General features: G+C 37.5%; 1 protein-coding gene across 1 annotated transcript in view; it reads left to right on the top strand.

Moving 5' to 3' along the window:
* The window catches only part of SLC13A4 (solute carrier family 13 member 4), an 83747-nt gene that overhangs the window by 26674 nt on the left and 42558 nt on the right, over positions 1-14515 (top strand). The window contains exons 4-5 of the mRNA XM_053719690.1: positions 536-717; positions 13920-13968. Of these exons, the coding sequence (XP_053575665.1) occupies positions 536-717; positions 13920-13968 (231 nt within the window). The remainder of the gene's footprint in view (positions 1-535; positions 718-13919; positions 13969-14515) is intronic.

Here is a 14515-nt window from a genome sequence, read left to right as displayed (position 1 = left end):
AATAAGTAAGCATAACCTAGGTTCTCAATCAAAAATGGGCCGGCTCCTATGCATCACAATACCTGCTTTAAATAAAGATAGCAAGAGAACAAAGAAAAATTGATAATAGGAGTAAATTAGAAGGTTGTTTTATATTTCATGCTCTATCTGAATCATGAAATAAAAAAATTGGGTTTAGTGTCCCTTTAAAAAACTAGCCACTTTGGCTGACTGGGTTGCTACACTTCCTGTTTCTAAAAACTGGTCCTCAAATGCACTAATAGGCCAGAGTCTAAGGATTTCACTACCTAGGTACAGCTGACCAGTCAGACAGGAAGTACAGTATGTCCTGATAGAGGTGCTTGAGTGTAGAACAAACACTGCTTTTTGTGATACATTTAATATTTATCTTACTTTAAGAATTAAAGGGCCAGCCTCGGAGTACCTCTTACCAAAACTCAAGCCTCCTCAGGCTTCATGTACCATAGGTGGTTGATAAACAAGGCTGTATAGAACTGAAGGATTATTGTATATGTTGTATATTGTCTCTACTTAGGTTGTTGCTGTGTTTCATGTGTTGCACCACCCTGATCTCCATGTGGCTCTCTAACACATCCTCTACTGCCATGGTGATGCCGATTGTAGACGCTGTGCTGCAGCAACTAACCAACGCGGAAGAGGAAAATGAGGGAACTATCAGCAATGTCTCATCAGCTGCTGAGAGCAACCAGCAAAAAGGTGATTTCCACCTACTGTTTCATGTAAAAAAACAAACATACAAAGCTTAAAGGGACAGTAAACAATCTTTTATAAAGGGACATGAAACCCAAAATATTTCTTTCATGATTAGGACAGAGTATACATTTTTTAAACAGCTTTAAAATTGATTTCTATTATTAGATTTACTTCATTGTCTTTTTATCCTTTATTGATGGAGCACCAATGCATCACTGGGAGTTAGCTGAAGACAGCGGTGAGCCAATGAGAATAGATATATATATATATAGACAGTCATTGGTGGTACAGCACTCTCAGTAGTTCAAATAACATGCTTCTGCCCGGGGTGCACTTCAAAATGAGTATACACAGTGTAGAAGGAAAAGGCACTCACCGGGTTTTTAATTGTAGATAAAATCTCTTTATTTAAGGTGACGTTTCAAGGTTTCCCTCGTCCTGAGACCGACAAACTTACAAACAATGAAACTTACCCAGTTTATATAAGACCGATATCCCCACCCGCAATGCCGCTAGCGTAATATCGGAAGTCCCGGCAACCACGTGGTAATGTACCACATCACCGGTTGCCATGACGACCGGAATGCTACTCAGCGTGATTATTGTGCAACATTATACCCAGTGATAAGTTAAAAACAAGTTGTGGCTTATATAATGTGGCTTATTTACTAAAATGTAATATAATTGGGTACATAGACCAAAGTGTCATTGTAAAGGGATCTACACTGTTGCGGTGACAGATACAGATGCCCATATTGTATCATACATTATCCGTCTTCTACACAACGTGTAAGGATAAATACCAATTTTCAGCGTTACTTAATCTTGCTTGTGACAATTATTCTATGTGCAATAATGCATGTCTATTACCTATATAGAGAAACCAATATAGAGTATATAAATAAAGTGGACTAAACTATTTTGACAAAAATATTTTGTCAAAATATATATACTAGGTGTATGTGTCATATCCAGATAAAGTAAAACACTACACCCTTCATATCTATTCTAAATTCTTCCCAACAGGACTATCTATAGGATGGGATTCTTTTTCCATGCACCATACAAATCATGGACTCTCATTGACGGGACCATGGGCTCTCATGAGTAATCCATATAAGTAAGATCCTCATAAGAAACAGTGCCAGTCCAGATGGACATTTAGTCCCTGTGGTGTCATAGTGCCTAGTTCATATAGTGCCTAGTTCACTGTATCCACTGTGCCTCACATTGTAATAGCATCTTGGCACGATCGCCTCCCCTCGTTGGTGGTGGTATATGATCTATAATTATATACTTCAAATCAGCGACCTTGTGTTTGGCTTGAACGAAATGCCTAGCCACAGGCTGATCCGACGTCCCCTTGTCCAGGGCTGTTCTGATGGTGGACCTGTGGTTGGCCATCCTGGTCCGCAAGTCGTCCACCATTTTGCCAATGTAGAAAAACCCACATACACAATGTAAAAGGTACATATGGGGTGGTACATGTCACTCTGTACTTGATATTGAATTTCTTGTTTGTATAGGGATGTCTAAAAGTGTCTCCTGTTGTCAGGCCTCCATATGTTGTGCAGCCTAAGCACCGGTAGCATCCCGGCTTTGCCTTTAGCCATGTATTTTTGATGTAGCATTTCCTAGGGTCTGTTTGTATCAATTGATCTCTAAGAGATCTGGCCATCCGATACCCAATTCTTGGAGGAGAAGATCCATATAGAGGGAGATCTTTATCTGTGTTTACTATTGACCAGTTGCGTCTAATGCTGTCAACAATATTATGTTTTTCCACATCATATGTGGTTGTGAAGGTCAATCTGCTGTCTTGTCTTTCAACACTAGAGGATACTAGTAAACTCTGTTGGTCAGTTTTCATCGCATCCTGTTTTATCGCCTTCAAATGTTCATGTTTGTACCCTCTTTGTAAAAATTTCTGTTCCATCTCATTGATCTGTTGGCTCATCAAATCATGATCAGAGTTGTTCCTGATAGTACGTTTGAATTGAGAGATGGGCAGTGCCTTTTTTAGAGCAGGGGGGTGACAACTATGTGCATGAAGAAGTGCATTTTTATCAGTTTCTTTTGTATATAGAGTGGTTTGTAGTTGTCCATTCTTCTTAAAAATCCTTAAGTCAAGGAAATCTACCGTCTCTTTGCTTGATGTCATCTTAAATTGTAATGCTAGATGTGCCTTATTGAGATCCTCAAACCATTCGGACATGAACAGGTTGGCATAGGTGGGTGCCACAATCGAGCCCAGTGCCGTACCCACTATTTTTAGAAAAAAATCCCTTTCAAAACGGAAATAGTTCATCTCTAGGCATACCAAAAGCAACTCTTTGATGACATCCACTGGTGGACCAATATACGGGTATCTTGCCACTTGTCTCTTTATATATATGCAGCCACCAATCAGCTGCTGGCTCCCAGCTCCTGAGCCTATCTAGATATGCTTCTCAACAAAGGATACCAAGTGAACAAAGCAAATTTGGTAATAGAAGTGAATTTGAAAGTTGTATAAAATTGTATGGCCTATTTGAATCTTGAAAGAAAAAATTTGGGTTTCATGTCCCTTTAACGAAGCCCAATATATATATATATATATATATATATATATATATATATTAGTTTAAAGAGAACAGGTGGTAATCAGCGCTAAGTGTGCCCTCCCAACACCAGTCGTCTGTTGGTTCTATGAATGAAACGGCAGCCTAATACCTGAAATAGGATTACCGATAGGTCCCCACCTATCAGTGTCCTATTTCTATTTATGAAACAAATGTGTGAGTGATAAGATTAGTATTAAGGCGCACAGCTCAAAAAAGATTGACCAATGTTATGTCAGTTTTAATGTCAGAGGAAAATATTGTATGAATCAAGGTCCAGTGTATGTTATTTGAATCACCACTATATTTTACATATAGTTCCTGGTTTTATACTGTCAGTGTAAATGTATTACAGTATCTTATAGCCTTACTACAGAGTTAGGTGAGTAGGTGTATAGATATGAGTGTTAGTTTTTTGTTTCTTCTGTAGTGTACAAAGGTAAATGTTTATATAATTTGTTCACATATAATAGATGCAATAAAAACCCACACAAAGTGAATTTTAAACACAGTACATCATTATATCAGTCCCAGATGTATCATAAACTTGTGACATCCAATAATTAGAAGTGAGTGCTCACTTACTAGATTCAACCTCAATCCTATGAGGTAAGTAAATGCGTCCCTTTAAGATAAAGTTGTCTCTCAGCAATCCTATACAACCGCTTCTTTTGCCTCCTTAGTGTGGTAGAAAGTTTTTATTTCCCTTTCCTCCTTGTTTAGCTGAATCTCTCTGTCTTCTCCCAATATTGCGTGATATTGTACACATAGATAGGGGAATACAAAAATGGAACAAATAGTGCAACACTGTTTGCAAACTTAAAAACGTATATTTATTAGATATGTTAAAAAATGCTCACATTTTTTTACCTCAATTTAATATGAGGTATCAGTTCAGCGTGTAAATGTTAGTAGAAAATCACAGATGCAGTTTTCTCCACAGTTTTAGAGTTGATTACATCAGTCAGTTTCATATAAAACAGGCATCAAAGCAGTTTTCAATGTGCAAAATACATGCAGTCTTTATAAAATACTCTCCTTACGCGTTTCAAAGGTCTTATGTTAAATGGGTTACCTTCTTCATCAGAGGTTATATCGAGTGACATCTGCCCACTCCTCTTCTTGCAAAGCATGCTTACCCCGAACCTTCAATACACTATAGCGCATATGCTGCTGCAGCAATCGCTCTGTCACTGAACAGAGAAATGTAAAAAGCAGATCTCTAGGAGAATGTTATAGCGATTTGCCGTTTACACTACAAGAAGGAAGCATTGTATTTTATTCCCAAGACGTGTATAAAATATTACCCCCTTGACAATAATGAGCGTTTGGAAACCAAGCTATTTTAGGTTCCAGATCGAAATGGTGCAAAAAAATAAATAGAAAGGTATTGTGAAAATTAATGTTTTATAAGATGTTTTGAATGCTGGAAACTTTTTTTTACATTTCATGTCCCTTTAAAAATGGGGGGTAAAAACTGTGAAGATCTATGAGTGGCTAGATGGGGGAGCAAAAACAAAATAATAAAGGTGTTTTTTTCCAGTTATATATTATGTGATGAAAAAAGTTTTAACTTTAAAGGGACATAAAACCCAAATTATTTCTTTTATGATTTAGGTAGAACATACAATTTTAAACAACTTTCTAGTTTACTTCTATTATCAAATTTACTTAAAGGGACAGTTCACCCAAAAAATTCTCCCCTTTAAATTATTCCCAATGATCCTTTTAACCTGCTAGAGTGTATTAAATTGGTTACAAGTAGCTCCTTTACTCCTATTTCAGCATTTGAAATAGCTGATTTAGCCTGTGGAATCGCCACCTACACTGAACAAATTAATACTGGAGTATAGGCTATTGAATAGCCTAAGTATACACAGCCAGCAGAAGAGATTACACTCTCAGTGGGATGCAGGATAGTTAAGTAATAAAATGATCATTTTCCATTGTTCTCTCTATGTATTGAGCTTTGGTGTTCCAGCCAAATAAAAGATAAGGAAGCAAGTCTGTTTACACAAACTTAGAACATAATGAGATCTGATATCACCTTTAAGTTCAACCCATTGTAATAGGCTGTGGTTTCAAAGCACAAAATCAGCTACTTCATATACACAAATAAGCATGAAAATGCAATTTCTCAAATATTTTAAACTCTGCAGTTGGTATAACAAGTTATTTAAAATACATTAATGGAAAAACAATTTTACAGTGTACTGTCCCTTTAATTCTCTTGGTATCATTTGTTGAAGGAACAGCAATGCACTACTGGTTTCTAACTGAACACATGGGTGAGCCAATGACAATTAGTATATTTATATGCAGCCACCAATCAGCAGCTAGAACCTAGGTTATTTGTTTCTCCTGAGCTTTCCTAGATGAACCTTTCAGCAATTGATGACAAGAGAAGGAAGCAAATTAAATAATAGAAGTAAATTGGAAAGTTGTTTAAAATAGTATGCTCTGTCTAAATTATAAATACTGTATCTAATTATGACTTTACTGTCCCTTTAATACTGAAGAATGCATTTTTCTATATAGTTTAATTTAAAACTAATGTTGACTGTCCCTTTAAAGAATATTAAAAGTTTCTTTAAATGAAAAGGAACATGTGTCATGTGTATAAGTACCTAATTTACTAACTGTAAAACATTAAACAAAACAATTCCACAAAATGTATTTTTTATTAATAACATTTTGCCTGCTATGTTTCTTTAATAAAGGACTGTAAAGCAAACATGCAGGCAATATAAACATACAGATAATAAAAAGACAATGCAAAAACACTAATTTTCAAATGAGTAGATTTTTTTTTTTTTTTTTTTTATCATTTACTTTAATTTCCCTGTTCACAATATCACATGACAGTCACCAGCCAATCACAGGCTCATATACATATACATTGTGAACTCAGTAGGAGCTGGTGCCAGAGATAAAAAGACTGTGCAATTTGATAATGGATGTAAATAGGAAAGTCTCTTAAAACTGCATGTTCTATTTAAATTATGAAAGTTTGACTTTCATAACTCTTTCATTATTTTATAACAAGATAGAAATGCAAATATTTTACAATCACAAACATTTACATAAACCTTTTTGCAAGCGTGTTTCCTAAGTGTTATGGTTATAAGTGTCAGTAAATACCTTGTAATTACAGCACTTTTCTGCAGTTTTCCAAAAGATATACCAGCAGAGTCTGAAAAAAAAACCTCAAGGTCCCTAAGGGTGAAAAGCTTACAGAGGTCAGTGCCCAGAGAAGTTGCCTTTGCTACACTTTTCTCCCGAAAACCACCTCCCTTTTAATACAACAAACCAAGACCAACTTGGGTTGACCATCACTGGCCATTTTATTCACCTGTTCATAAAGGGAACAACATTTATCATACATGGCGGTATTTGAGGATACTAACTCTTCAGAACTACCAGAAGTAAGCAGCCCTATCCCAAATGCAGCAGAGAGCCACTTTGCCCACAGATGATGATACTTGGGGTTTGAGATCATATGGTCTACATACACGGGGGAAAGGGCACTTCTGGTGCCGCAAAAGCAATCTGCCCCTTCCCATCAGTATGGCCATCACTCCCTCCAGTCTCCCTATCCCAATACGCTTAAGGCCATGAACCTCTTGCCAACGAGAGTTAGCATTATCTACTCTTGCCGCTACCCACGCCTGTTAAAATCCCAACTTACAGGAGGGAAATCAGAGCTCTTTTAATATCCCTAATAAAAATATCTAAGCCCCTGTCTGACAAGTGAACCCCATCTGCTCTATATAGAACTTTCTTATCAGGCTTAACTGATTCATGCTTTACCACAAAACCTTGCAACCTGTGACGGTTTTTTCTACGTCCCTGTTTAGCTTTTTTCTTACTCTGTACCCAGCCCTGGCCAAACTCATACTGCCATCTAATTCTGGCGATCATATTGGACTAATACCACGGGTCCCAAGTTCTAATCCATCCTAAGTTAGAATGGATGATCCTAGTGAAATCCAGCATAGGGACAATTCCCAAGTCATTACCCCTAGATGTTTAATCAAAATGTCAGGCTTGCCCCATCTTTTGCTTCGATGAGAGCCCCAGGTAAATCCTGCCAGCACACCCCTATGCCCTAACCTCCTAGTAGATGCCTAGGAAGAGTGCCACCCCAAATTATGACCACCCACAAGGGCGAACAATCTAATTGAAGCAAAATGGACACACTAGTGTTACTTCCATTGACCATTAAACTCTGAACTGGTGATGCCCTGGATCCAGTAGCCAGCCAGACACAGAGCATTTCCCCCCCCCCCCTTACTACTGATCCCCTGCTATCTGCCATATGTATATTTTGAATATCTTGCTATCGTGGTCAGTTCAAGACCGATCCTGCTGTCATTGCCAAAACCCATCTGAAATTTGAAGGATGGTGATGCTGTGCCATTTTCATGCACTAAAAAATGTACAGGACTTTTGGGTTATCGGGCATGAAAATTGGATCCCTTTTTAATATATTGCTGTCCCACAGCACTTTCGATCATCAAGGCCTAAGTCAAGGGCTCCATCAAAAGATTGATATTAAGTTTATGTTGTCCTGGAGTGAGGAATCCATTAACTTTTTTTTAGATACCAAGGTGTATAAAGTTGGTGGTCTACTCAAAACTGTTTTATACAGAAAATGGATTCCTCACTCCAGGACAACGTAAACTTAATACTTTTAAATGCAGAGTTAAGTTCTCGCACTTTATACTTAAATCCCCTATACTAGTGGTCTTGATGTTATTGGATATACACTAGCCAAAAGTAAAGTGTTTTCAAAATAGCAACAAAAGTTCATACTTGAATTGTTGGAGATTATTTTATACTATAACTTTTTTTTTTTCACGACACTTTTTTGTACAGAAACAGGGAACAGCTATGGGATCCAACATCGCTCCCACATATGCAAACATTTATATGCATTTCTTTGAAGAAAGAAAGATGGTATCTTCTGTGTGGCGCCACTTGGTGGCGCTACATAGATGACATTTTCGGCATTTGGTGGGTCGACGTTCTTACCCTTGAACAGTTTGTGCGAGAACTTAACTCTGCATCTAAAAGTATTAAGTTTACGTTGTCCTGGAGCGAGGAATCCATTAATTTTTTGGATACCAAGGTGTATAAAGTTGGTGGTCTACTCAAAACTTATTTATACAGAAAGGTTACAGACAGAAATAGTTTGCTACACTACACAAGTGCACATTCTCCATCAGATGCTTAGAGTAAGAAGAATTGTAAAGGATGACACATTGGCAAAACTCAGACTACATAAAATGGGTGATAGGTTTATTGAGAGAGGCTATCCACGTACAATGATTTAACAGGTAATCAAGGAAATTTTAGATATTCCTAGCAATAGGGTTGAAAATAAGAAAAACATTTATAAAAGGGATCCTAATATAATGGTCTTTGTCTCTGAATACAATGCTTGTAGTCCAAGGATACAGAAAATAATGAGGAAGCACTGGCACATTTTGAGAGAGTGTTACCAATGCTGGCTTATACCAAATTACCAAATTTAAAAGACCAACTAATCAGGGCTGCTGTAGGCAGTCAGAAAAACTCCAAACAGGGTTATATTAGCTCTTATAACAATGGTTGCTTCCCATGTTTGAATTGCTCAAACTGCAACAATATAATTAAAGGAGATACTTTTTTTCACCCCCACACAGGTAAGAAATTTAAAATCAAGGGATATTTTAATTGTAATTAAGTGCACGTGTGGTATAATTTATATAGGCGAGACAACACAACGGGTCTGCGATAGCATCCTGCAACATAAATCTAACATTAGAACAAAGGATATAAATGCCCCAGTTGCACATCATTTTTTTGAGAAAGGCCATACATTTTTTACAATTGAGGTATCAAATTATAGATCATATTCCAATTCCTAGACGTGGGGGTAATAGAGAGTTAATCCTTAACAAAATGTGAGGCATTTTTGATTTATGAATTAGAATCTTTAATTCCAAAAGGAATGAATAGGGAATTGGAGTTGAATGTGTTCATTTAAGAGTTAATGGCTTAGGCATATTACATTTTTGAGTATTTAATGTTGTAATGAGATGCAGTATGTATATGCCATGCCTCTATATTGTTTGCTATGATGAGGACTGCTTCTATATCTGTATTGCTGTATTTTACATTGTTTAGGTAATTTAGTGTAATTTTAGAAATTGACCACAAGGTGGCACTGTTGTATAAGATTTAGACACCTAGGTGTTTCTAAAAGGGACATGAAACCCAAAAAAAATTATTTCATGATTTAGGTAGAATATACAACTTTCCAGTTTACTTCTATTATCAAAATTGCTTAATTATCTAGGTATCATTTGTTTAAGGAGCAGCAATGCACTGTTGGTTTCTGACTGAACACATGGGTGAGCCAATGGCAATCGGTATATATATATATATATATATATATATATATGTAGCCACAAATCAGCAGTTAGAACCTAGGTTCTTTGCTGCTCCTTAAACAAATGATACCTAAAGAATTAAGCAATTTTGATAATAGAAGTAAACTGGAAAGTTGTATATTCTACCTAAATCATGAAATAATTTTCCAGTTTACTTCTATTATCAAAATTGCTTAATTCTCTAGGTATCATTTGTTTAAGGAGCAGCAATGAACTGTTGGTTTCTGACTGAACACATGGGTGAGCCAATGGCAATCGGTATATATATATATATATATATATATGTAGCCACAAATCAGCAGTTAGAACCTAGGTTCTTTGCTGCTCCTTAGCTTACCAAGATAAACCTTTCAGCAAAAGATAACAAGAGAAGGAAGCAAATTAAATAATAGAAGTAAATTGGAAAGTTGTTTAAAATTGTATTCTCTGTCTAAATCATGAATGTCTACTTACGGCTTTACTATCCCTTTAAGTGTTAATTAAGGAGGAGTGGTTTTCCTGGACACAGGTATTTAAGTAAGCAGATTGAACACACAATGCATTGAACATGTTAAAGGGTGCATAACCCGAAACGTAGTTCTTTTTGTACCTGCTCCTGTTTCAACCATGAAATAAAGGATAGAAAATACACCAGTGGTGCGGCTGTTACCTTGTATGCAGTTTGTGACTCTGGGGTTTTGCAGTAGCCCTATTACAGCTTGCACACTACTCTAGGTTTGATTGTGCTGGATACACTGTGGATTTGTACTTTTCTAAGTAGCAGGATGACAACACCATACAGCAGCACAACTATTCCTCAAAAGGGGTCTGGATGCTTAAAGGACCAGTAAACACAGCAGATTTGCATAATCAACAAATGCAAGATAACAAGACAATACAATAGCATTTACTCTGAATTTCAAATGAGTAATAGATTTTTTTCTAACAAATTTAAAAGTTATGTATATTTCCACTCCCCCTGTACTATGTAATAGCAATCAGCCAATCACAAATGCATATATGTATAGTCTGTGAATTCTTGCACATGCTCAGTAGGAGCTGGTGACTCAAAAAGTGTAAATATAAAAGACTGTGCACATTTTTTTTAATGGAAGTAAATTGGAAAGTTGTTTAACCCCTTAATGACCGAGGACGTGCAGGGTACGTCCTCAAAAAAAAGGCAGTTAACGCCTGAGGACGTACCCTGCACGTCCTCGGTGTGGAAAGCAGCTGGAAGCGATCTTGCTCGCTTCCAGCTGCTTTCCGGTTATTGCAGTGATGCCTCGATATGGAGGCATCCTGCAATAACCTTACACGGCCATCCGATGCAGAGAGAGCCACTCTGTGGCCCTCTCTGCACCGGACATCGATGGCCGGTATCGTTGGTGGGTGGGAGCCGACTTGGGAGGCGGGTGGGCGGCCATCGGTGTGCCCTGTGTCGTCAAGGGGGGCGGGATCGGGTGCGGGCCGTTAGGGGGCGCGCACGGGCGCGCGCGCGTGCACGGAGGGTGGCGGGCGGGCGCGTGCACGGGGCGGGAGCGGGTGGGAACCGCTACACTATGGAAAAAATTTTTAGTAACAAATGGCCAAATCTTGTTTGTGCAAAAGCACAAAAAGAGATCATGGAGGGGTGGGGGGTTGGTTTTGTGTGGGGGGAAGCTACACTGCAGAAAAGTTTAATAAAAACTAAAAAAAAACATTTTTTCTTCTAAACTGGGTACTGGCAGACAGCTGCCAGTACCCAAAATGGCGCAGATTAAGTTAGAGTGGGAGGGTTATAGAGCTGTTTGGGGGGGATCAGTGAGGTTGGGGGCTAAGGGGGGGATAGTACACAGCAGCATATGTAAATATGCTTTTTTTTTTTTTTTTTTTTTTTTTAAAAACATAGCTTTTATTTTAGTACTGGCAGACTTTCTGCCAGTACTTAAGATGGCGGGGACAATTGTGGAGTGGGGGAGGGAAGAGAGCTGTTTGGGAGGGATCAGGGGGTCTGATGTTTCAGGTGGGAGGCTGAGCTCTACACTAAATGTGATATTAACCCTGCAAGCTCCCTACAAGCTACCTAATTAACCCCTTCACTGCTAGCCATAATACACGTGTGATGCGCAGCGGCATTTAGCGGCCTTCTAAATACCAAAAAGCAACGCCAAAGCCATATATGTCTGCTATTTCTGAACAAAGGGGATCCCAGAGAAGCATTTACAACCATTTGTGCCATAACTGCACAAGCTGTTTGTAAATGATTTCAGTGAGAAACCTAAAATTGTGAAAAATTTAACGTTTTTTTTTAATTTGATCGCATTTGGCGGTGAAATGGTGGCATGAAATATACCAAAATGGGCCTAGATCAATACTTGGGGTTGTCTACTACACTACACTAAAGCTAAAATTACCCCAAAAAGCTCCCTACATGCTCCCTAATTAACCCCTTCACTGCTGGGCATAATACACGTGTGGTGCGCAGTGGCATTTAGTGGCATTCTAATTACCAAAAAGCAACACCAAAGCCATATAAGTCTGCTATTTCTGAACAAAGGGGATCCCAGAGAAGAATTTACAACCATTTATGCCATAATTGCACAAGCTGTTTGTAAATAATTTCAGTGAGAAACCTAAAGTTTGTGAAAAAATTTGTGAAAAAGTGAACAATTTTTTTTATTTTAACGCATTTGGCGGTGAAATGGTGGTATGAAATATACCAAAATTGGCCTAGATCAATACTTTGGGATGTCTACTAAAAAAAAATATATACATGTCAATGGATATTCAGAGATTCCTGAAAGATATCAGGGTTCTAATGTAACTAGCGCTAATTTTGAAAAAAAGGGGTTTGGAAATAGCAAAGTGCTACTTGTATTTATGGCCCTATAAGTTACAAAAAAAGTAAAGAACATGTAAACATTGGGCATTTCTAAACTCAGGACAAAATTTAGAAACTATTTAGCATAGGTGTTTTTTGGTGGTTGTAGATATGTAACAGATTTTGGGGGTCAAAGATAGAAAAAGTGTATTTTTTTTTCAATTTTTCCTCATATTTTATAAATTTTTTTCTAGTAAATTATAAGATATGATGAAAATAATGGTATCTTTAGAAATTCCATTTAATGGCGAGAAAAACGGTATATAATATGTGTGGGTACAGTAAATGAGTAAGAAGAAAATTACAGCTAAACATAAACACCACAGAAATGTAAAAATAGCCTTGGTCCCAAACGGGCAGAAAATGGAAAAGTGCTGCGGTCATTAAGGGGTTAAAATGACATGCTGTATCTGAATCATGAACATTTAATTTGACCTGAGTGTCCCTTTAACCTGCTTGGTACTTATTCCATCAGTTTGAAAACATTAACATAGCGGCCTTCTTGAATCTTCTTTATTACCCTAGGTTTATGCAGAAAATGTGTTAATATAAGTGGGCTGCCTGACTGTGCCTTACCTAAATCCCTACCCTGACACCGGTTTCTTTAAAATGCGGAAGATCAGCTTTTACCCTTGCTTACAAGATCAGAACCTGAGTCTGAGACAGTCAGAGTCATGTCATTGTGGACAAAAAAGAAACCTCACTTGGAGCATCGTCACCAACTCCGACTCCCCTTGTTCCTGACATGGAAGGTGTGGGTTTGTCTTTAGATGTATCGCTGTCTTCACTGGCCCTAAGTGCTTCCAGGTGTCTGTGAGCAGCCTCATCATATTCACCCCGGGCCCATCTCATCCACACCATTAGTAGAGCGGAAAGTGACTGCCTGAGTGTCACCCCTTCCCATTGCCCCTAAGCAGGTGGTTGATTATGTCTCACAGATTTTACCTTTTGCCCAGATCCAAATCAGTAGACAACAGTGCTTCTAGATCACCTATGTCTTCCCTAGACCGGCCTGACCTTTACCCAACTGCTCGTGTGTGCGTGCGTGCGTGCGTGCGTGACGCTCCCCTGACATTGGTGTGGACTGCCATGCCCCCAAAGCAGCAAAATCAGAAGGGATATATGAAATCTTGAAAGTTTATACACCGCTATAATTTGATGTATAAATATTCTGCTTCATTAAAAAGAATCAGAAGCTACAAAAAAAATTGCTGGGATGTATACGACAAGAACTATTTTTTCTGTAGGATCATAGTACAAATACACCTATTTATCCTGTTCTGAAAACAGACCTTATGTAATGAACTAATGGATTCTACTTTTTTTTAGGGGTGTCTGAGAAGCAACCTTCAATTGAGCTCATCTTCATCAATGAGGAGTAAGTTGATATACATCAACATAAGTTCAAGTAATTGAAACAATTCAGTAAAAACTAAATAAATATGATGACTGTATTTCAAAATATTGGTTCTAGAATTTTTAAAACCACTTTGTATTCAGTAGCATCCTAACTTAGAGAACAAACCATTCTTCCTAAGTGATTTGACAAATGTTTATAGTTACCTTCTATTTCAAATTCTTATTATATTGTTTAAAACTTATATTAACTTTTGGACACAGAAATAGTTAAAATCTGAGTTCCTATGATTTTTTTTTACTTTATTAATCAAATTCCAAAACACAGTTCTGATATAGAATACATTCTACCACACAAAAGAACACAGATTACGCATTTCAGTCCTTTTTACCTATACGTGATCAGAAGTTCATAAAATTAAGGTTTATTGCTTCAATCTTTGAAACATGCATTTTTAAATACATGGTAAAAATATGTCAGTTAAAATTCCTTTTGATAAACAAATGTGTTACAAAAATATATTGTTCAATGGTTTATTAGGTATATTCATTCTAAATGTGATTTTGTT

This window comes from Bombina bombina, chromosome 6 (genome assembly GCF_027579735.1).
Source record: "Bombina bombina isolate aBomBom1 chromosome 6, aBomBom1.pri, whole genome shotgun sequence".
Lineage (NCBI taxonomy): Eukaryota > Metazoa > Chordata > Amphibia > Anura > Bombinatoridae > Bombina > Bombina bombina.
Note: the sequence above shows the minus strand (reverse complement) of the source record. Positions and strands in the feature narration are given on the sequence as shown.